The sequence below is a fragment of the Lepeophtheirus salmonis genome, chromosome 7, assembly GCF_016086655.4.
Source record: "Lepeophtheirus salmonis chromosome 7, UVic_Lsal_1.4, whole genome shotgun sequence".
Taxonomy (NCBI): domain Eukaryota; kingdom Metazoa; phylum Arthropoda; class Copepoda; order Siphonostomatoida; family Caligidae; genus Lepeophtheirus; species Lepeophtheirus salmonis.
Genome location: NC_052137.2, coordinates 39,847,645 through 39,872,887, shown reverse-complemented (window position 1 = coordinate 39,872,887; position 25,243 = coordinate 39,847,645). Strand labels below are relative to the sequence as shown.

The following is a 25,243-nucleotide window of genomic DNA, read 5'->3' as shown; positions in this document are numbered from 1 at the left end:
TCGGCTAAAAGTGATTTTTTTTTTTTATTGACAAACTTCGACTAGAGACACCAATATATTCTTTTTTTTTTTTTTTTTGGCTTCTAGGATTTGCTTTATCCAAATAAAAGAGTTTTTCCCTACTAAAAGTCGATACTCTGAGAAGTGTTTCTCTATAGCACCAAAGTTAATATTCCCAGATATTTTATATATTCGAAAAATAATAACAAAAAAGTTCAATATCATCCATTTAAAAATTTTAACCAAAAATATAATGCGTATATGATGATACTGTGCAATAAAATTCATGTCTTTGAAACATTCACTCGAAAAATCAAACATTTATCTTTTTTTTATTTAACCCATATAACACAAAAATGATCATTAAAGTCTTCAACAGCAATCGGTTTGACCTTTAAAAAAAATGTTAATCATGTTTTTAGTGTATAATTAAGATTAAGAGCCATATTTCGACGTTAAATAACTATATACAAGGGCAGGCAGAAGAATTTGAACATATCTGTAATTGTTCTTTTTTTTTTTTTTTTAATTTAGTACATTTATCTTGCCAATTCACCTGAAGTACTGTCCATAGACGACAACTATTGTTTTTATTATTAATCTGTTCAGTTTCACCATGAAGCAGTAAAATGACAAACGTAAAGTCATTGCATAATTGTTTGAGGCCAGTTACGATGCTAGGCAAACATTAAAGTCACCAATATGCCAGGAAACCCGTTTATGACGTCTTCAAGCGGCTACAGGCGGGTAAAGGGCTTTCCCATGCCTCATATGGTTCACACAGAGCCAAAAAATGGACTAGCCACCTTCTGGCTTGGCTTAATCGTGTAATTTCGAGGAAGCCTATCAGTAGAAGGAAGGTAGCCAGACTATCAAGGACGGCCTTGGCTTGAAATCCTCCATCAGGAAAAGGCGTATCCTACTTACCACGAAGATGTAGGCCATCATGTTGTAAAGAGGATGAAACTCCGCCAATTTGTAAAGCAAATACAAGCATTATATAGCTATTCAGTGGTGAGTCAAACTTCACCTTGGACGCTACCTACAGCCCAAATAATGACCTCTGGATGCCAAAGGACCGAGGTAATGTTCCTGTTGTGATGAAGAGCAAGTTTCCATCATAGATAGTGGCGTTTGGCTTGATCAGCATTGACGGGAATGACTTGTTGGCCCACATTTTCGACAATGGTGTATAGTTGACCTCATCAGTGAACAAGGTTCCTGTGGATTCAAGACTCAGTCCCATGTCATGTTGCTAAAACTGCCATACATTACCTCGACAGACAGTTCTACGTTGTTTTCAAAGCTGATGAGTGACCTTCCAATAACCCTGACCTTAACACGTGTAACTTCTTAATTGAACTTGATCCAATAGCTTAATACAGAAGATGATTCCCAAATCATCATTTCCGAAATTATATTTAAATTTTCATACAAAGTCATAAAAGTCCTTCTTAAGTACGATTTTATTACTAAATCAAAAATGTCACTAAGCTTAAATCGTACCTCAACCTTTTTTTTTTCAATGAACTATGAGACCTTTTATAAAAATAGGAATCACTACAGAATTGACGTTCGAACTGGGTGGAAGGGTTTCATTTTCTTATCATTTATATATCCATCAATGTATAAAACTATCATTGCCAAGATCCTATATAAGGAGATCATTGGGATGATGATAATATTAGCAGGAGTTGAGTTTTTTGTTCTCTACTGCATAATTATCAGTCAAACTCAAATCATTGTTGGAGAATAGCGTATGTAAAGAAGTAAATGACATGAATAATTCTCAAGGGCCTTAGATATTTCATAATATTTTTTTTTAACTAATAGTACAGGGAAAGTCTACCGTTTCCTAATCCACATGCCTTTGATTCCAAATGTTTTTGAGTACTACACGAGCCTATAAAAGTATTGTTAGAATAAAGAATCTAGTCCAAGTTAGGAATACTACAACTTTTCTAGAGGCTCAGAACCTTTGACTCTGAAATAAGGAGCAACAACTACCAGTATTAAAGACTAAAACCCAATTATTTAATTATCTATTTTCCCTAAAGTCAAGGTAAAAATATTTCCTCATAGTCCCATGCAACCGATTAGTGTAAAATCTATTCATTAAACTACTATTCGAAATTATTAGAGCATCAGATGACTTCATTGTATATATCGCCAGAAATGAGACATGATTTCCTAAGATGATCTATCTTGCTCGTAAAATGTTATGTTTAGAATACTAGAGGACCCTAATTGCTATGTGTCTTAAATTTATTATTGCTCTAGTGTATTTTATTCGTATTATCTTGCAAATTACTATAAAGTACTTTTGTCCTGTTCCATGCATTTCGAGAAATATATATTCAATGTACATGCAGCACCTGTAGGAGCATGATCAATTTCCTTCATTTTCCATTTTATTTTTCAGATCCCGTTTCCTTCACCCTTCAATATGGCTACTAAAAAAAGAAAAATGGACGCCGAGTGTTGTGTTTTCAATTAAGAGTGGGGAGTAAAGTGTTTCTTTGTGGAAACATAGGACCATAAAGTTAGTTGCGAAAAATGGATCAAAAAAGGTTATAGTTATGAAAGAGTGCAATTTTTGGCGTCGCTAAGAAACATCTATCAACAGATTTAAAGTTTTCTAGAAATTTACCATCTGAGAAATATGAGTCCATGAAATGTGGTTTAGAAACTCAAATAAACTTATTTTCGAGAAAGTTTGCTGAAAATGAATCTGTTACAAAATAGTATATAAAATGACAAAAACAGGAAAACAGTTGACTTATGGCAACTTTGTCAAAGAGTGAAGGATGGAACACAGTAAATGACTTGTGTCCTAAGAAAGCCAATTTGTTTAAAAGTATCAGCCTTTCGACAAGTTCGGTTGTGCAGAGAATGGAAGAACCTGGAGAGAACATAGCGCTACAAATACACAAAAAAAGCTAGGAATTTTTTGTGGGATTCTCTGGTGCTGGATGAGTCTACTGTTCGTTTGAGTAAGTCACAACTTGCCATGTTCATTCCAGGTGTCCATTTGCACTTTCAGAAAACGAAAAAGTGTGCATACGTTTGCACTATAACGAGAAATAAATTTTTATGTATGTGCAAATTTTTTTTCAAGACTATAGCCTTCAGTGCAATCAGCTTTGAGGTATTACTGTTGATGCAGAAAAAAATATAGCTGGAATGAGGAAGGATCTGTTGGGGCATATCAGGACTCAGTTGGAAGATTTGCGAATTCCGGGCCTTCTATTCATACACTGCATTATACATCAGCAAACACGTAGCTATATTTTGGTTTAAAGAGCTTTAAGAGCGCCGTACTTTTCCCTAAACTCAACTATAGATATAAGATACAAGCGATTGTGCCCGCCATGGCTCGGAGTTATTAAGCGTCAACGAAGGGACAAAATTTGCTATAATAATACAAGCTTGCTATATTAGTATAGAACAGGGGTCGGGAACCTTTTTGGCTGAGGGAACCATGAACACCACATATTTTAAAATGTAATTCCCTGAGAGCCAGACAATTTCCTTAACAGTAAATATAAGTAAATATGTGCATTTCATATACAATAAGTAGGCTGGGACATTGAAGAGAAAACAAACGGCGTTCACATTTTCCGTTCATTTTTGAACGATGAACGGAGAAAAAATATTAACGGGGTTCATTTTGACGTTTATATTTTTCTGCTCTTTAAGAGGTCGATTTTTGAGTATTTTTCTAAAGATTACTACATCTTTTTTTCTTGATTATAGTTATAATTAGTATCTTTGATGATGGCTAAAATATAGTTTTACTAGCAAAGGGTTACTCGCCATTGCTCAAGACAAGGAGATAGCGGGAAATCAGATTGACAATGGTGAAAATAATTGAAAAAAAAGGAAAAATTATTTAAAAAATACTTCTATATACTACATAATTATAATATGAATGTTTCGTTGCTTTCGAGAAAGATCCTGATAATTATAATTCTATTTATCTTACTATGATAATAATGATGGAGCGGGAAATTGACTGTACTTATTACTACATATACTAATCACACTATATCAATCAGGCTAAGTAAGGTAATCCACAAAGTCAACGTCATCATTTGGGAAGGGGGCCAAAAAAAAAAATTATATATTTTTTTCGCATTGACAAATTATACCTTTTATTTGATCCATTACACCACATTTGTCATTTTAAAGGCTATTTTGAGATTATTTATTTTCCAGCAAATTGTGCAATTAAACTAAGCAACTGATTGAAAAAAAAATTAGACTGCGTCTAATATTAAGAACTTATCAACATTAAATATAAATGACGTGAAATTGATTTCTCCCATTTAAGTAATGAAAATCCAGCATTTCTATGGGAACCCCCAACACACTTCTAGACTTCCGTGCACCCCTTCTACAAGTTTTTTTCTCTCTGTAAATCCGTATTTTGTAAAATACATTCTTTATTTGCTCTAAGTTTGGGGAAAGTATTATATATAATTTATATTTAAATATAGACTCATCTTGAACTCCAATCCAAGGTAATTAATTTACTGAAACTACAAAACACTATGTAATCAAACCGTCATATATTTGGAAAGTTGCCCACCAATAATTATTTACATTTATTTCATCAAGTCAGATATATAAATATGTTTTTTAAGGCCGGTAGGTTACACAGCTTGATGAATGGGCCTAGCAAGCCCTGGAGGGTTTATTATTGCAATATTAAAATCAAACTATAACTTGCAGTTGCGAGTATTTGAGTACATAATTTTCGTCAATTTTATGGATTTATCTTCGAGATGGTTATTTTTAGTTATTCATTTGTAGGCCTCAGGCAAAGCAAGTTGAAAAGTCCAAAAAAGGCGATTGGATGATGTTTGACGATTGACGCTTCTTCTTTTATTTAAAATACATTTGTGTGGTACTGTGATCAGCTATGCAATCGAACAGGGCCAATCCGAGTCCATTTGTAGCCGTATGCAAAATATTAGCCAATAATATATATATTCAATATTATGATGTCAAATAAAGCTAAATATATAAATTGCCTTAGAATTTTATTATATTCCGAGAAACTATAAATACCTCAAATAATATATTAAAGAAACAAAAAGTCTAACGTCAAATAACCAATGGAAAATATGAAATTGAACTATGCACAAAAATAAAAATAAAGACAAGTGTTACAAAAAATATTACAACTGCACAAATATATACATCAGGGGTCGGCAACATATGGCACGCGTGACACTGCTGGCACGCGGAGGCATATTGACTGACACGCGTAAATTAGAAAATATTTCAGTAGATTGTGAGTGTTTTTTTACCATTATTGTTGATAGTGGCACACTCATTGATTAGAAATTTTGAAGTTGGTACTCCATGTCTCAAAGGTTGCCTACCCCCGATATATATATTGTATACTGTTTATATGTATTTATTATTTTCCTAATAAGAAATGTAGTTTTGAACTGGTCGGAGCACTGCTACGGGAGCAGTACATTCAAGTCGGGTTTTAACCAAATATACACCAATTGATTCGGGACTAATTTTATCTTCTAACACGACAAGCACCCAAAAGTCTTGTATTAATCTTGTCTTTAACAATAAATGATATTAAAAAAAAAAAAAAAAAAAAGAACCCACCTGTCTGAAGAGGTTAACACTAGAGACAAACTAAAAACACTGTGAGTATATGGGAAATGACCTTACACGAGGAATAACAACCTTTTGACAAAGCAATTAAAAACTAATCAGAAGGCCTCTCAAAAAAAAATCAACGAGTAAATATAAAAATGAAACCCCCATTGGGCCCAACAAATAAAAATTAAAGAGCAATCAGGGCATAATCTTATAGGCCCAACTTGTCCAAACTATAATGTAAAAATTGAGCCCGACCCGAAAGTCTAAAGCCGAAATTCGAGGTCACTTTTTTTTCGCACCCCTTACGACACCCCTGAATTAACGGGACACTTATCATTTGCCTATATTGTCTATGCTATGGGTCAACCTTTTCCAGTAAATAAAGTAACGCAGAAAAAATATGTATGTTCAGCTGTTTTTTAAAGGTGAAAGGTTAAAATGAAATTAGACTTGAGTTCCTCAAATGAATATTTTGTTTCGTTTAGTTAAAATAAATCGATTCTGATTATACGAAATAGAGTTATTAATCTTTGATGTGTGACCAATTAATATGTGTGCTACCGAAAACAGCATATACATATGTGTAGAATATAATCATCTTGATAAACAATCAATTATAATACATCATTTGCATGATTAGAGCCTTTCGAGGGATATTCAACGTTAATTTCTCGCTATTGCTCAATCAGCTCCATCACGTAGCTTCAATATTACTTTCCATTGTAAACAGGAACATCGAAGAAATTACTCGATACCAATACAGGGTTGATCTTATCTGGTGGTACACTTTTTTATTTTTTTGAAGTGTAAAATTTAAACGAGGACGTTTATTTAACAAAGTCATCTGAAAATAGTGCTCGCACAACTTTTATTCAATATTCAAGTCTGTAGCGCTCCTAGACAAATCATTCAAGAGACGAGACAAATGATCCGCACCCAGCCTGGGTATATTTGATGTCCTGAATATATTTCATGATTATGTATATGTTGAGATCCGTAAACAAGGTTACACTTTCGCCTTCAATAATATATTTAAAATATAATACAGCTAGATACGCTGCCAGTAACTCACAATCGAATGCTGAGTAGCACTTCTGGTGTCGGATAGTTTCTTAGAAAAGAAACTGAAAGAACAGGCCTTTCCTCGACCATTTGATGCAAAGTATGCCCGACTGCATGACTTGAAATATCCTTACAATTTGGAAGGTTATCAATTTCGAGAATAAAAAGGGAGACTTTCATTTTTTCCATTTTAGAGATGATTTTTCCCCTTTATTATGGTATTCGGTGTCTATAAAACACACCCATTTCGAAGAAACATCCGAGTACTTAAGGATCTGATAATAGAATAAAATTATCAATTTCAGACATGTTTTCCTTCGGTGGGTTTAATTGCCTTCTGAAAAGACGAGGAAGCCAAGGAATTTGTTGAATTTTCGAAAAATATTATTTATGAAGCTCCTAGTGGCTTCTAAATACCAATATGTCGCTTAAATGTCCCAAGATTTTGTTCATGATACGCTTGAAGACTGTTCCTGCGTTCCGTAAACTGAAATACATTTTATTGAATTAGTAGAGACCCAAAGAAGGAGTGATGACAGCTGTTTTGTGTTTGTGGTCCTTGTTTACGGGTATTTTATAATATGTACAGCACAAATTAATCCTGCTATATAATTTGCTACCATGAAGGAAATCAGACACATCTTGGAGATGAGGAATAAGATAACAAGCTGGAACAGTCTTAAAGTATAAAGAACTATAGTCTCCAACCATACGCCAATCTCCTCTATTCTTATAAATAAGGGTCAAAATATAGAGGTGCAGTCAATGATTTGGAAATTCTGATAATACCAGCAGATAAAATGGATTCCATCCCCCCTCCCTTTTTTCTTCTCCCTCTAGCTGCTGTAGAGGAGGAATCTCACGTAATAGTTATCTTCAGGAATGTTTACAGGGTCGTGAACATGATCGGCTGAACTAAGAGAGGGACACTTGACTCTTAATACACTTATAGTTTACATTTAAATCATTAACATCGAAGGATATGTTACCCAATATGGGTTCTGAGATCCAAGAAACTATAAAACTCCATGTAAAATTCATTTCTCATATTTTTATATATATTTTTGTGATCAATTCTCATGCAACATGGACTCTATACCCATTATCTGATATCAATTATATTCGCAACCTGTTTAGGATGGCACGTCAAACTAAACCTTCTGGGTTGATAGACACATAACCACCTGTGTATGTTCACGTTTGAAGAGATATCGATACATATTAAAACTTCAACTGGAAGTAATGCAGAAGACGTAAAAAAATCCAACTTTGTACCCATCATAATTAAAACCTGAAAAGTTTCAAAGAGTTAATTGAACAATAAACCTATGTATTTGTATATTTCTACTGTCATCCCATATTAGTATTATATAAACGATGATCCAGATGTAAAGTAATTCATAGTTTAGATGGTTGTAGTGGATTTCCGAAGCACTACATAAATACAGTGAAAAAGCCTATTTATAATATTTGCCTGTGTGGTAAAAAAATTGATGATTGTTCTCATTGTCAAGGACATACATCTCGAAATCTGTGAGAAAGTCAAGAAAATATTGGAATAGACATAGAAAAAAAATGGATGCTCGTGAAAGGTGTATTTTGGGAGGACGTAGAACACGGCAAAATATTTTTTCAATTGTATTCATCCTCATCTTCTATGTTACATGGAGATTTAAATACACTGCTTCTTAAACTCATTCCTCCTCCAGAGCTACATTTGATATTGGAAGCTATTAATCAAATTTTTGATGGAGTTAATTTTGCTTGGAGTAACAATGTTGCATATAAATGGGTTGCAAATTGCAATATCGTTAAGACTTTGGAACTGCAGGAGTGGTATAGAAGAGATCCAAATGCAACAAACTGTTGAACTGTTTGTACAAACAGCAGAAATATACCTGTCATCTGACACTAATTTTCTTAGCTCTTTATACATTTAATAAAGTCAAAAGCGGTTGCATTTGTAAAGATATATTGTCTAGTAGCTAGTAAATATTTTTTAAATTGAGATAAAAGTTACTCCAAAATTGCAATGATTTGCAAGAAATAAGAGTTTGGACTGGGTCCATATTCAGATGAAGCAAGTGAGGGTGTGCGTGCCGATTGGAAAAATTGCTTGAGTTATTTCAAGGTAAAAGACAACAACAAAAAATCTTTAAAAAAAAATCCCCGTGTTTTTGAGTGTACATCAAATCACCTTTAAAAATTTAAAATAATGGCAGGTGGGGATTTACAATCCGGAACAAGTTTAGACCTCAATATCTCGGCAATCTTGTGTTTTTGCTGATTTAGCTGACAAGACTGTATATGAATAAATATAAAATCCTTAAGATGTTCTTCGAATACGAACGATTTGCATCCATTAGTGGGTGCCTCCGTACCGAGCTCACGCCTAAGCAGTTTACGAAGCTGCCCAAATCAACTCTGTAAGATATTACTAAGGCTTCCAAAGAGTCCGATCGGTTGGGATCACATTCAAGGAAGACTCATGATCGTTTTGGGCTAATAAATGATAGTATATTTATTGAATAAGCGTTTAAAATGAATGTAAATGTGGCCTCCTAGTTCGCCACATTGGAAACCCTTTGAGGGGGCGTCTTGGAGGGAGAGTCTAATAAACCTTCACTAAATAGTGTTGACTCCTTTCACCTTTAATTCTCGAAGCAGTGACCAACATGGTGAAGGAGTTCCACATCAAAGCCTGTGCCAGATCAATTTCCAGATTGAAAATCCCCACCCTGTATGCTATACAGTATACATAGGTATAGGCCCAAAGTTGATAATTCTGTGAAGAAAAACGCGTGCAAGGAGATGGGGGAGGGGGGAGAGAGAAAGACTTATGGTATCATTTAAAATACTGATGTGACTATCATCTGCCTGTTTTATTATGATTTTTGAGGGTATAACGAAAGTATTTATTTGCAAAATGTTTAATGAATATATACTACGTATAATTAATTGACTTGACGTTTTTTATCCGTTACAGTAGATTTGAAAACGTCACACTCCATGAAATTGTAATTCATTATTAACCATATTCTCAGAATAATAACTAATGAAACGACAAAGTAGAGTATTTCGAAATATATTTGAAGTTCCAAGTTTAAAAAGAAGGCTTAAATTAAATATAATCTACAGGGAGCAGGGATCAAATTGTCGCCAAAATATTCTTATACAAGAAACAACACAAAATGTACCTTTTTTAACTTTTTTATTGAAAATCAAAACTATGACGAGCATATAGGTATAGAGTAGCCATTCATTCGATATAATCACCGTTTGCATCAATTACGGCCTCTGAACCGGCCGCAGGCTCTTCTGACCATTTCATTGTCCATGTTGCCGAATACCTCCTTGATGGAGTCCATCAGGCTGGCCTTGGTGCTATGGGGATGTCTGTTGGTATGTCTCTCGACATAGCCCCAGACAAAACAGTCCAAAAGATTAAGGTCGGGAGAGTTAGGAGGCTACAAATCCTTGGTTACAACGTCATAACAGTTTTCGGTTAGCCACTGCATGGATATTTTAGACACATGGTAGGGTGCTGAGTCCTGTTGCCACACCCAGGACCTGTCTCCGGCCACGCCATGGCCTTCATGGACCTGTTAGGGTCATCTTCAACCATCTTCTTCACCATGTCGACAAAGTCGGTGTCCCTGACCTTCCTGTCGGCGCCCTCCTCCTTGGGTGCCCTCTTTATGGTGGCATCAACATCCCAGGTGTCCTCTAGCTTCTTACGGATACGCTGAACAGTCCGTGAATTCACTCCTAAGCTTGAAGCAATCGTTGAATTGGAGATTTCACCTCCATTATTAACCAATGCCATGACTACGGCGGACCTCGAAAGCTCCTCGTTCCACTTATCGCTCTTTATCTCCTCATATGATGATGCCATGATGCTAACTGAACTACGTATCGTCAGCTGACGAGAATAGCTTTCCTATTTGGTAACCAGTTTTTTATTTGATAATGTAAAGCTACATGTGTTAAAGTAGGTGACGACTTGATCCTCGCTCCCTGTACATACTAAAAAATAAAAAATAAACCATCATACATTTGAGTTAAATATACAAAATTAAACCATTAGAATCATATAACTAATAATAACAATAAATTATAAATACGGAATCTTAATAATATTTTCTTATTCTAGCATCGGAATTCAGCTCAATATGTCATAACTTTAGGTTGCAAAACACAAGCCAGCCGTGGAGTTTAATCGAAAATATCATCACCCTTTTTTCCTCATGTGCAAGTTGCATATACATTTGTGCACAGAATAGATATATCTCTACCGATGAGATTTTAATAATTATTAATAATAAAGTATACGTCAAAATAATAAAATAATGTTAGATTTAAATCCATACCTTCTTCCAATCTGAGTACGAACAGCTTTTAGAATCCCATTTTCATTTATTTCATGTTTATCTAAAAAAAGAAAAGTTAATCCATCAATCAAACTTTTAAAATATAAAAATTAATAAATATGAAAACTATCCTGGTTAGATTATTATACCAAACCATAGTAATATTTATAGTTGATAATATTGTAGAGATGAAACGCGTGCAAGGAGGAGGGGGAAAAAGACATATGGTATCATTGTTTAAAATACTGATGTGATTATCATCTGCCTTTTATTATGATTTTTGAGGGTATAACAAATGTATTTATTAGCAAAATGTTTAATGAAGATATACTACATATGCATAATTGACTTCGACGATTTTTTTTATCTGTTACAGTAGATTTGAAAACGTCACACTCCATGAAATTGTAATTCATTATGAACCTTATTCTCAGAATAATAGCTAATGAAACGACAAAGTAGAGTATTTGGAATATATTTGAAGCTCAAAGTTTAAAAAAGAAGGCTTTAATTAAATATAATCTACATACTAAAAAATAAACCATTAAACATTTAAGTTAAATATACAAAATTAAACAATTAAAATCATATAACTATTAATAATAATAAATTATAAATACAGAATATTGAAATAATAGATTATCCTGATAATTTTTTCTTGTTCTAACATCGGAATTCAGTTAAATTGTCGTAACTTTAGGTTGCAATACACAAGCGAGACGTGGAGTTTAATCAAAAAGATAATCACCCCTCTTCTTCATGTGGAAGTTGCTATATACAATTGTGCACAGGATAGATATATCTCTACCGATGAGATCTAACTAATTATTAATAATAAAGTAAATGTCGAAATCATAAAATTAGACAATAAATATATTAATAAAAAAATGTTAGAAATAAATTAATCGTAAAGATTTAGAGCAAAGCTGATTATGTAGTAATGTCCGGCGATATTACTCTCTATTAAGAGCATCAAAAAAGATTTCCCCCCGTTATTTAGGTATGATTATATAACAACATACTATTATCATGAAGGATATACACAATTGTTAATTATAATGCAACACCCAATGTAACTACCCTCGTTGTTGTGACCATTTAAACAGTTGTTTTTGCCTTTTATGAGTTTTCTGAACACCACTTCTTGGAGCCCATCAACCATAGCTAAGCCTTAAGTGATAAAAAAGTAATATTTATTGACTACGTAATATTGGAAAACCTAATTATCATACCCAAGTCTTAAAGCGAAGTAAGTAGTCTCAGACAAACTAGTTGCAAACCATCCAAAGCTACTACCCCTGTTGTTGTGACCATTTAAGCAGTTGTTTTTGCCCTTTACTGAGTTGTGTATCATAATTCTTGATATGTTTAGCTAAAATAGAATCATATTTTATGGTTGGATTTTAAAAAAATTGAATACTTACTGTGAGATAGTTCAAAATTCAGAGTTCCATATCGATATTCGTAAATACTTTTTACTGATAACTTGATCGTCATTTGGTGTGGATGACTCAAAACATTTTTATATGTATTTCTATAAATGACATCAGTACCAACATCCTCCATTAATTTAATGATGGTTCCTCGGGAAGGGATATGTTTACCCTTGTATTTCTCCATAAATTTTTTGAACGTAGATGATTAGCAATGGATAAGGTTATATTACATGCAATAAGCATCGTTGTGAGATCAAAGTTAAAGTCTGACTTGATGTATTCATCGTCAAATTGATTTTATAGATGAATATCCATACTCTTGTTATGAGATGAGGATAATGAGTGGCGTGTAATTCTAGAAAGGGGACTAAAGGCACATTGATATCGACAAATCCGACAAACCATCTGTTTCTCATCCGGTAAGTATTTTCCAAATTCCTGGGCCTCCATTTTCAGAAATCCAGACAGAAGGCGACGTTATTTTTTGCATTTTATTCCGTTCTCTATCGACTATCCCCATCTAATATTATTATATTAATATTGAATAATAAAGGCGGGAATGATAACGTTCATGATTGATAAAAGAAGATGTATATTATTTAATCAATGATGTCATAAGTATTTCTTCTTTTCTCCTCGCACGCTTTTCTATTCTTACCAAAATTATCACCCTTAGGTATAGCTAAAAAAGGGATTTGTGTAATGAAAAAAAACCAGTTTAGTGATTAGAAAAGGAAAAACGCTTATTGCGTGTGCTCTTTTTTTTCTTCTTTTCTTTGTGATTATTTAATAGGTCGTCATGGTATTAACTTCTCCTTCTGAAGTAAGTCTTATAATTTGTCTCTGGTGTAAACTGTTTTAAAAGTACATAACAAAATGAATTTTAATTATAATATTTCCTCTTTGCTAATCCTATTTTAAACGTAGAAGGTAACTCCTCTTTATTAATTTTATCCCTCCTAAATTATATGAAAGGCAGCAGATATTAACATGGGTCTTAATTTAGGTGCACCATATGTCTCGCTCCCGGTTTTCCTCGCTCTCTTACAAAAAAAAACATCTTTACGTTTTGCGTATTTTGGGTAGTGATGAAAATCGTGTGTGTTTTGGACATATATGAAAAAAATAAACATGGTAACCCTGACAATTTAAAGATTTGGAAGAAAGCAGTTTAGTCGTTTTATGACGTTTTATTATATCAACTACAAATAGTTGTGACAAAAATCATTCTTCAGATTAGCAATTCCAAAAAATTGCCCCAGCTACAAACTACAAAAACTGAAATGACATAGTTTATTAAGTATCTCACAAAAGGTATGTGGCTAGGCTGGGATCTAATAAAGAGGGATGAAGCAAGGTAATAGAAATACACGCTTATACCAATGTTAATAGAAATTCAAAATTATACCATAACGCTTTAACCCCTAAGGTTGGACTTCCAGCATACTTTTTAATAGTGACAATTTCCCCAACAAATCTTTAGGTTACTCTCTGTGAGGTACCCTCTTTATGAAGACAAACGAATGTTTAATCAGGTTTTGAATATAATTGATTCTATTTAGGAAGGATATTCAAAACTCAGGAATTAAATAGTAATGACAACTGCGAAGGAAAAGAAAAGGTATTCTTCAGATTACCCATTCCAAAAAAACGGGCCAGCTAAAAAAAATTGAATTACATCACTGGTTATGATGCTAAAATCTTGTATTTCTATTAACCTTGGGATGATGCACACCTCACACTTTAAAATTCCTGTGGGGAAAGAAGAAATTATTTTATTCTTTGATTTTTCCTGTTTTGAATATCCCATCAGACAGACGAGGAGTTATCAAAGTGTGGCTTGCCCAAAGTTCAAAGTGGGCATTCTCATTATGTTCACCATTTCCAATTGCCTGAAAGTTTAATTATCAGTATAACACTTTAAACTTTGAATATAGTCCGTTCATGAATTACTCTTTGACCGTAGTTATCGATTAGCTTAAGGGGAGTTCGAAAAAGTCTTAACTGCGCAATGACTGATTTCATACATTTATGTTCTTTTTTAATGTAAATATAACAAACTTGAAGTCTTGCATGATAGTCAGTTTGAGAAGCTTTGGGGAAAGTGACTAACATTTCTTCTTACGAAAAGGAAGATATTTTTTTATTGAGGAATCCTTACTTTTTAGATACTAAATGAAAATCTTTTCAAATTATTTATTTATTATATAGTATTTTTTTCTGAATATGTCAGAATTAAAATTATTTATTTTAGGCTGTGATTCATTTCAAATTAGTCGATTTAAATTTATTCGATCACTTGTTAGAATATTATAATATTTTCAAAGATAAGAGAGTTCTATATGCGTCATTATTTTTTAGTTCCATACTATCCAAGCAATTTCATAATTTAGAAAAATAAAGGGCATACAGAAAAGTGACTATGATGATTCATACGATTTGATAAGAAATGGATGAGGCTATTTTTTAAGCCAAGATTAAGTATGACAATAATGAGCTAAATTTTAAACTATAACAATCTTTAAAAGATTACAAATATCATTTTACCGTGTCATTTTACGTTCTTCATGTATATTCAACAATCGAAATTTCCTAAACCCTCGAAACAAAAACTCGATAAAAATGTGTCTGAAAATTTTCATTTATAAATTGTTAACAGACAGCTTAATATGATAAATGAAAAAGTTAAGTACTACAAACTATAGAGAATTAAAAGGAAATCAATCAAAAATAATTTTTCTTATGTCTAAATATATCCAACCTTACTCGATGTCATTCCTAATTCAATACCTTTTCATATTCATCCAATAATGATAGTGAAGAAGGTTTTTTTTACAAATCAACCAAATAAGAACATACTTTAGACAAATTGACGGTTAAAGAGACTATCTTTGTAATAGAAAAAGATTAACAAAATCCTTAGAAATCATGTAGAATTTATAAATATTTATTTTATATTGTATTAGGGTATGTGAATAAAATAAAAATAACTAATAAGATGTCTTGGCTACCCTAATCATTGACCCCCATGGCAGCAATGATGTCTTCCAGGCGGCCACATAAGACCTTGCACCCATTGCGAACATAGTCCTCAGACATGGCATCTCAGTGCTGGTTGACGGTGTCCTTGAGGTTGTTGATATTTGGGTGACAGACGGTGCTGGCCTTGGACTTGACATCCACCGAAAAAGTGAAGTCCAATGGGCTGGTATCTGGTGAGTAGGGGGGCTACATTTTCTTTGGCCAGAAAGGCAAGTTGTCCTCCAAATCCTTCTGGGCCTTTTTGGACTTGTTTGCAGATGAACTATCGTGCTGGAATACCACGTTCATCTCGGAGTAGTTGGCCTGGACCATTGGTAACAACTTCTCCTCCGTTGGTTTCTTGCCAGTGTCCAAAAGTGTGCAGACTGAAATTTAACTGCATTCACAAAAAAAAACCTTGATTTATTTAGTAAAACGAAGTGTAAAGATTTTTGCCCCGCTCCCGGTATATATATATGTATATGTATATCAATTAAACAAAAATCAAAGTACTAAAAAATAGTGAATATTTATTGAGATCCTTATATGTTTGTGTGTATTTTAAAATAGTCTTGTAAAACAATAAATAAATGTAAATTATTTATGTATGTTTTAAAATTCGCTATTATTGATATATTTATAATTATTCAACAGAAAAAGAAAACGGTATAACTAAAATACTTAATGAAATTATACAAGCATTAAATGCCAAACAAAATGTGCAAACTAACAACCTTTATTCGAATAAAAATTAAAACAAAAATATATCCAAGAAAAGTTAAACAAACCAATCTCATGAAATATTAAATAAAAAATTCTAACTTTGTATTTGTAAAAATTATTATGATTATCATTCATTAATATAATTGATTATGATATTTTTCCACAATGTAAATATATATATATATAAAAGTTTCGATAACTTATTATTCAAATATTTTGTACAAATATTTGTAGAATCTAGTGTAATTGTTAAGAGTAAAAGAGCTAATGACTTAAATCACAAACAAGTCTTTTTAACTCTCAAAGGTCCTTAGTAGAATAATATCCAACATTTGTGAAACAATAAATTTAGACCTAGTTCAGTTATGAATATAAATATTTAATTATTAAGATATAAATTTATTTATTTCAAATATAATTATATTTGTACTAAACTGGATACTGTAAACAAAATGGGAGTATCCACTTTGAACTTTGAACAAACCACACTATCCTTCCAGCAAAAAATGAAATATAAATGCATTTAAAATAAAAAATGAATATAAATTAAATATTTTCGTACTTAGTCAAATATACTTTATGTCTTGTAAAAGTTCGCCTTGTGTATATCTAACTATGATATTTTTTATGATGTCTCATCAAGCTTCCTAATCGTGTAAAAGAAATAAAGCAGGAACTACAATGAAATTTTTTAATCTTCTTATGAATAGTTTCAATATGCGTCTTCAAGTATCCGGAGCGTGTAAAAGAACTAGAGCAGTCACTGCATTGGTATTTCTTTATCTTCTCATGAAAACTTTCAATATGGTTCTTCAAGCTTCCAGATTGTGTAAAAGAACTAGAGCAGTCACTACATTGATATTTTTTTATCTTCTCATGAACACCTTTAATATGCAGCTTCAAGCTTCCAGATTGTGTAAAAGAATTAGAGCAGTAACTACATTGGTATTTTTTTATCTTCTCATGAACACCTTCAATATGCATCTTCAAGCTTCCAGATTGTGTAAAAAACCTAGAACAGTAACTACACTGGTATTTTTTTATATTTTCATGAACACCTTCAATATGCTTCTTCAAGCTTCCAGATTGTGTAAAAAACCTAGAGCAGTCACTACATTGGTATTTTTTTATCTTCTCATGAACACCTTCAATATGCTTCTTCAAGTTTCCAGAGAATGTAAAAGAACTAGAGCAGTAATTACATTGGAATTTTTTAATCTTGTCATGAACGCCATCAATATGCCTCTTCAAGTCTCCAGATTGTGTAAAAGAACTAGAGCAGTGACTACACTGGTATTTTTTAATCTTCTCATGAACACCTTCCATTTCCAACAACAAGTCTTCAAAGCGTGTAGAAGAAATAGAGCACATTTGAAGGTTATAATAAAACTTCTCAAATAACTAGAAACGTCCAAAAAGGAACACAAAACTAGCTGGAAAGAGATTAATGAGCGACTATAGAATGTGAGTTGTGATGGAAATTGTAGCATTTTGGACCTGTTAAAACAAAGTGACCGAAAATCAACATAGTAATCCTTACAATTAGAAGAATGTTTAGCAGGAGAGCAGCTTAGCTGTCATGTTCTAACATTACATTAGCTAAAACTACAAACAGCTGTGACGAGGCGGAAGAAGGAAATATAAAAGGACATAGGTAAGAATTACTCCGGAATTACTTAGGATTACTTTCTGTCTTTTTTTTTAGCAGAACCAAATGTCCAATTCGGTCTCGTTTATTTCAATGATATTTTGTATCGTTTGTTGGCCCAGATAATTCACTCTTCTAATTCCCAACTCAATAACGTTTGAGCTACAAAATCTTACAATTAGCATCACTAACTAGGACTATTTAAAGTGTATAAACGAAAGACCATCGTAGAAAATAAATATTATTAATTATTATATGTAACTTTTATTGAGGAGGTTGTTATTGTTGTTATGGACTCGAGAAAACGTCAGCTGTTGTGGGGGCATTTAAATTGGTCACTTTATATAATATATATTTTTTAATAATATATTTCTACTTGTTCTAAGAACATAATCTCCATCTAGGTATATCAAGTTACTTCACTTTGTTCCTTAGCTTGTCTCCAAATCTTGCCAAATATCAAAGATTCATTTATTGAGGCTTTACCCACATCAAAACGAGGTTTTGTAATTTCAATCTCCGCGCTTCCTCCCTCTTTTTGGAATTTTTATGGTAATATTATTCTCCAGAGTTAGGCCAATGTTACTATTGGGCTAGGCTACGTTCTAGCTTCAATTACCATGCACAATATTAATTGTTTTTATATTCTTCAATCCTGACTACTAAGTTAAGAAAATAACAAAATGCAAGGACCGTATGACTGACTTATCGGTTCTTCGGGCCGATGAATGGTAAAAAAGATAGGACCGATAAAAAAAGACTATAAGGCTAGAATATATTACATCTCATTTTCATATATTACCTTAGTAGTTATAAACAAAAACAATTTTCAATACATTTATTTTAATTAACATAACATATCATTATGTTAATATTACGTATATATTTTTGATAAATGAAGAAATTAATTTATACTAGAAACTTAAGAGTATTAAATGAAAATAAATTAATTAAATGTGAAAATAAAAACATCATAAAATTTGTATGCACTGATCCAATTGTTCCAAATACATATATTTATTTCCCGTTTTCTAATTTTACTAGGGTAAAAAAAAGTCGAATTCTCATAGTGCAAGTTCCAGAAAAATTACTAAGTTATCTTCTAAATCTTAAATTTTCATTTTGTTTCGTTTAATAAAGGACTTACTCTAATAAAAGTGTTTTATTTATATCTTAAAATTATAATATATTTTCATAATATATATATATATAGGTATAAATTATAGAAAAGCAGGATAAAATATAAATAGTTATCATTTAATTTAGAATGTTTGTATCTGTGTAATTAATGAGTATTTTTAAAATAACTAATAATTAAATATAAGAACTGTTATGGGAAACATTTATTAATAATCGTTCTTAGTGTGGAGATCCTGCAAGAATTATCGTGTTAATATGTGTTTAGGGATAAATATTAATGCATTTAAGCATCGAACTACCGGAATTTACCTGTTCCATGATATTTTCAATCTTTTCAGTTTCAATAACCTTTATATAATTGTGTAGGAAATTGTAGTAAAGTATTTATTACTAGAATAATAATAAAAATTGTTTTTTATGAACTAAGATGAGGCTGTATCCGTATAGACAGTGTATTAAAAAGTCCAACTTATAAATGGAATCGACATAAGTATGGTTGCGATGAGTAATTTCTGCATTATATACAATACATCAAGGGCACTGAACGACTCTTGTTAATGAAATAGTTTTCTTACAGTAGGAGACGATGTAGAGTTGACTTTCAAGAATTTCAAAGAAGGACCTGTGGATGGAGGATGAGAACTCTCTTTGTTACTCCTTGGGTCTTTCTGTCGTTTTATGGGACTCCTTAGTTCTTATATGTAGAAGTACACTATGATTCCGTAGAAGATCTGGAGGAATTTATGTATAAGGACAATGATTAACGAGATCACAAGACATTATCACAGACTTTGACATGAAGAGGCACTTTCAACGATCCTTCCATTTAAGGAGACGAGATCCACCGAATGAAGCACTTATTCAAGAGATCTCAACTCTTAAGGCGAGATCCCTGGAACAGATCATGTCACTGAAGAAAGTATCAAAAGGTGTGTTAATTGGATATTCCTAGGAACGGTAAGGCTGGATGGATGCAGGTACATATATCTGATTACTACGTTGAAAAATCCATCCAAATGACCATGAATGAAATGTCTTTCCAACTCCTCACTTCCATCACCTCCCTCCTTCTGCTGTGTAATGGAACTCAAATCGTACCTACTAGGGTCTATTTGTTTTTTGAGTCAAAAAGAAATTGTAAGTCCCCCTTTATGTAGTCGCAGGGGGATAGTGCTTACTGATTAGTAAATCTTCCTAGGACCGATCCAATACTACTTTGTGTAGACAAACTAAGATAATATAATCTTCAAAATAACAGGACACAATGTGTTAATTTCGTCAGATATAACTAGACGAAATGTATTCGTCTAGCTAATTACACGACGATTACGACACAAAGATGAAATAAAACAATTTTATAGAATTTGTCTGATTCACTCATGTACCATATAAATAATACATAAAAGCTTTTAGATAAAATAATTAATATTTTCATTGATATTGAAACTAGTATTTGCAAAATTATAAGAAAACACTATAAGATTCCGTTTGATAAATAAATTATCTAAGCCTACATAAAATGTGCCCAACAGCCATTGTTGCTTGCAATCAATGATTAATTATTTATGGTTCTTAAAATAAATATTTAAAACAAGTAGAAAACATTGAATATATTTAAATAGCTAAAATAAATATTAAAAAAAACTGATGATGCCAGAACAATTATCACCTTTATTTTGGCACAGCTACAAATGATATTTTTCTTCCTAAGAGAAGTTGGTAATCAATTTGTAAATAGTTAATTGTAATTTGAACATATTATATAAATCTGAATGAATATTTTGTAATGTACAAATATTCATACATACATGGAACATATTATTAGGAAAATTTAGTAATACATAAGAAATACTATTTATATGAGATAGTTATCAGCCCTGCTTCTCTAAGCTTCATAAACTTTGATGAGATAATCGGATTCTTTAAATATTCTCGAGCAGATGAAGGATCCGTCTGCATTTGTTGTAATATCAGCCTGATGGATGGATCTTTCAAAATTTGCTGAATTTCAGGATCGTTCATGGCCTGTCTTTTAATTTCCTCTGGATCAGGAATATTTTGTATAGAACAATTCTTATAACCTTCAATAGCTTCATCACAATTCGAGTCAATTTCAATCGCTTTTTCATATATTGCCATGGCCTGTGTTATTTTCCCCATTCCTCTTAGGGCATTTGCCATTCTCAAGTAAGCTTTAACAAAACTGGAGTCAAGTTCAATAGATTTTTCACAATCTTTTATTGCTAAGTCAAAAGACATCAATTTTGTGTAGCAAGCAGCACGATTAGAATAAAGTCTACTATCATGAGGACTTCGACGAATTGCCTCGGAATAATGTTTTAAAGCTGAGGTAAAGTCACCACTACTAAATAGTAAGTTCCCTTGACTTCGTTCCTGTTCTGCTTTTTCTGGATCGATATATGCTTCTTCTTCTTTCTTCTTAATTTCAATTTCGACCTATAAAATAAATAAGAATAATATGAGAATAAATACTTTGCCCATTTATAATAATTGTGTAAATGAATGAAGGAATTGATATGCAATAAGGATTTGAATAAAGGAATCCTTAAGAGAGATAAAAAAAGTTTCTACACATTTAAAAAAATTAATAAACTATCTCTACATATTTATGAAAAACAATATGTGAGCAAATTATTTATATAATCGAAATACAATACAAACCCCATTTAAAAGTATACGTTAACATTTTACAGCACATTTTGTACCTCCACAAATGGAGTTGAACAGAGGTTATGTTTAGACCTCTGAATGTTTGTCTGTTGTTAACCATGATAACCGCAAAATTTACAAATCAATTTTAATCAAACTTGATACAAAGATTATATATGGTCACTGTAAGAGGCCATTGAATTTTGAGAGGTGAAGGTAGACTAAATTATAAATAGATAATCGACAGTAACTTAGAAAGATACTGATGCACAGAGCTCAAATGCGTGTCTTTATGTAGATTTAATAAAGATGTTTCAAATAGAAAAAAATCATCATGACTTTTGAAGAAATTGAGATGCAGAGCTGAAATCCTCTCTTTGTGGCACATAATACATATTATAACACATAGTAAAGCATGGGTGCAATAGATATTAGAATTCATTAAGGAAAAATGAAAATAGGTGGAGGTTTGCGTTCTACCGAGTGCCCAGTATTAGATAAATTAATTTAATTGCATTTACAGAAATGTAATTATTCCTTTAATATCAGTTCAATTTTTTGATTATTTGTACACTTTCTGTTACAAAAGGTACCCAATTTTAATTTGAGACGAAAAATGGATTGCGTAGTCGTAGCAACCACTTCAAGTATTAATAGAGTCAGACTTGTAGATTTGAAATGATTAATGGATTCGTGCCCATATTTTACCTCGTTTAGTGCCATTTGATATTCCGGTATTCGATATTGAATAAGAGCATCTTGATACGCGGATCGGGCATGAGTCAGAGCTCCTTGCCGTTTTCTGGCTTTACCCAAACGTGCATAAATCTTGGCCATCCTTTTATAGTCGGCTTTAAAGGATCTTCCCGCTTTAATGGCTTGAGTGCACGCTTCAATGGATTCCTCGTATTGGCCACACTCTAAATAAGCGGCTGCTAAATTGGAGAAGTGGTTCATTTCTTTAGGATTTAATCCAACGGCTCTTTTATAATAGTGAATGGCAGAAGTAAAGTCTCTACGGCGATAAGCTTCGTTTCCAGATTCCTTTGCTCGAGTTGCTGATTCCTCTCGTTCGTCTGCTGTAGAAGGAGACAGAGGACATGAATAACAATTCATTCCAACGCAGGCTTCTGACAAAAGAATCGATCTAGACTCTCCCCCCACCGGCCACTGCTACCATCAAAATACGAAATAAGAGGTACCAATTCAATCATAATATTCTTACATAACTCGTCAAACCTCTCATTTTCATATGACGTCATTGCAAAATTAAAAACAAATATTGATAGTAATGAAATATTTATATTTTTTATTTTACTCTAGCTCGAGCAAAAGCTGAGATGAAGGATATCAAATGTCATGATTAATTATTATTATAAATTTAGCAGTATATATTATAAATATAAACTAATAGTTATAGTTAAACTGGGATAGTACCTATACTCAAATCATCTAGATATACAATTGCAATTGCCGGTTATAGACCTATTTGTACTGTTTATTTACAGGATTGATTATATTACCTTGAATCCGGAATGACATTAATTCAAAAATCATTGAGACGGTTGGAAAAAGGAAAATAGATACTAAATTTCCCAAGACCAAACAATAATTCGAGCTTTAAGATTTGCTCTTTTCTGATGATAACATTTTCACCGTTGATACCATTGTGAATAAACAGAACAGCCGCTATAATGTCTCAGCTTTAGTGAGACATGTCTTCAGAACAAACAAAAATCTAGTGGCCAGCACAGGTGTCCATTTTTGTGGAGAGGAAGGCGGGGCTCAATGCAGATGCTTACATCTAACTTCTTGATTAGAAAGTGCTACATTGGGCCAGAGAGAAGTTCGGGGACAATTTTGTTTTCACTCAAGACAGAGCTCTCTGTTATCGCGCCGCTAAGACCCAAGCCTTCCTGAAAGACAACTTTTGATACCACGGTATGTGGCAGCCCCTTGGCCTACTCTATCTAGGCATGTGTTGGGGAGAGGGTGTGTGCTACTCCTCATAGGAGTGTCCAATCTCTAGAGGCTTCCATCAAGGAGTGAACCAAGCTCGAGTCTGAGTACATAGTCAAGGGATTTAGGCCTCTTCTTGAGGCAATTATTAGAGCTGAGGGCTCACATGCTGAATAAAAGTTGTTCCGAGCTCTATTTTTAGATGATTATGTAAATAAATGTTCCCATAAAACCTCTAATTTAACTTTTACTCTGAAAATTTTGAAATTTATATGTATAAAGATAAGATCAACCATGTATTAGCAACGATTTAGAACTTAAAAGTGAATGAACCTTGATTCAATCAGGATATAACTTAGATAAAGCAAAAAATTTCATTGATTAAGATATTATTCCTTGAGAAATATTGACATTTTTATAAAGATTAATGTTGCAATGCTTCTCCTAATAAATAATCCCAGAATAAATTATCGAACTACTTTGATATTACTACGAAAAATATAATATTTGAAATTTTGTTTAAAAAAATTTATATATATCAAATTTAATTTTAGAAATTTAATTTTTAAATTGGGTTGGTGATAATAGCTATGGATTTTAGAAATTTTTTTCAGAGAAATTTAATATTTGAGATTTTATATCTGAAATTTAATTTTAGAATTTGTTTTTTCGCAAAAACTTCAGTTTTTCCTGCATAGCACTAGAATTTTGAAATTGTTTTCCAAAAAGTTTTATTTTTTGAGAATAGCTATGGATTTTTAAATTTTTTTTTAGTGAATAGCTATGAATTTTCGAAATATTAAATATTTTGGGAAAATATTTCAAAAATCCAGAGCTATTAAAAAAAATAAAACTTTTTAGAACAAAAGTTTGAAAAAAAAATTATATTTGGAATTAAATTTTAGAAATTTTTTTCCCAAAAAATTTCCATTTTTTCTGAATAGCTTTGGATTTTGTAAAAAAATTTCCAAAATATTTAATTTTTTGAGAATAGCTACGGATTTTTGAATTATTTTTCCGAAAAATTATATTTTTTGTGAATAGCTACGGATTTTTGAAATTTTTTTCCAAAAAGTTTAATATTTGAAATTTTTTTCTATAAAAATTTAATTTTTCAATTTGCTTTTTAGAAAAACTTAATTTTTCAATTTTTTTTTTACAAAAAGTTTTAATTTTTAATTTTTTTTTCAAAAAAAATCCAAAAGCCAAGTAAACCAAAATATAATCCTGCGTACGCCCCTGCGCAAAAATCGTTTTTACCTCCGCAACGAAGTTTAAAAGAGGCTATGTTTTGCTTCGTTTTGTTTAATTGTTTTTTATTCACCCGGATTACGGAAAAAGTTACGGATCGGTTTTAATCAAACTTTGTAAGAAGATTATATATGGTAACAGAAGAGGCCATTTAATTTTGAGTGTCCAAGTTCAATGGAACAATAAACATAAAGAATGCATAATCGACCATAACTTTGGCACAACGGGGAGGTTTGTTTCAAAATATAATTAAATACTAAGTGTATCCCATACACATATTCAACTTTGTAAGTTTCGTCAAATTTATATAATTAATTAAACATTTTTGAGGC

General features: G+C 32.1%; 1 protein-coding gene, 3 long non-coding RNA genes and 1 other non-coding gene across 5 annotated transcripts; 2 read left to right on the top strand and 3 right to left on the bottom strand.

Annotated features, from left to right (window-relative positions):
* Positions 1-12,104: 12,104 nt before the first annotated feature.
* On the bottom strand, positions 12,105-12,811 carry LOC139906053 (uncharacterized). Its single transcript, XR_011781253.1, has 3 exons — positions 12,488-12,811; positions 12,296-12,435; positions 12,105-12,233 (listed from the first exon to the last, which is right to left on the bottom strand). It is a non-coding gene; the product is annotated as an uncharacterized lncRNA (long non-coding RNA).
* Positions 12,228-12,891, top strand: LOC139906054 (uncharacterized). Its single transcript, XR_011781254.1, has 2 exons — positions 12,228-12,312; positions 12,803-12,891. It is a non-coding gene; the product is annotated as an uncharacterized lncRNA (long non-coding RNA).
* Positions 12,892-16,606: 3,715 nt separating this feature from the next.
* On the bottom strand, positions 16,607-18,069 carry LOC121121397 (uncharacterized). Its single transcript, XR_011781060.1, has 2 exons — positions 17,741-18,069; positions 16,607-17,676 (listed from the first exon to the last, which is right to left on the bottom strand). It is a non-coding gene; the product is annotated as an uncharacterized protein (transcript).
* A 964-nt stretch (positions 18,070-19,033) lies between these two features.
* LOC139905919 (uncharacterized) lies at positions 19,034-20,680 on the top strand. Its single transcript, XR_011781059.1, has 2 exons — positions 19,034-19,536; positions 19,598-20,680. It is a non-coding gene; the product is annotated as an uncharacterized lncRNA (long non-coding RNA).
* On the bottom strand, positions 20,627-22,899 carry LOC121121398 (stress-induced-phosphoprotein 1). The gene is made up of 2 exons (XM_040716306.2): positions 22,410-22,899; positions 20,627-21,488 (listed from the first exon to the last, which is right to left on the bottom strand). Exons 1-2 carry the CDS (start codon positions 22,815-22,817, stop codon positions 20,883-20,885), a joined length of 1,014 nt encoding a protein of 337 aa, XP_040572240.1. The 5' UTR covers positions 22,818-22,899; the 3' UTR covers positions 20,627-20,882.
* Positions 22,900-25,243: the final 2,344 nt, after the last annotated feature.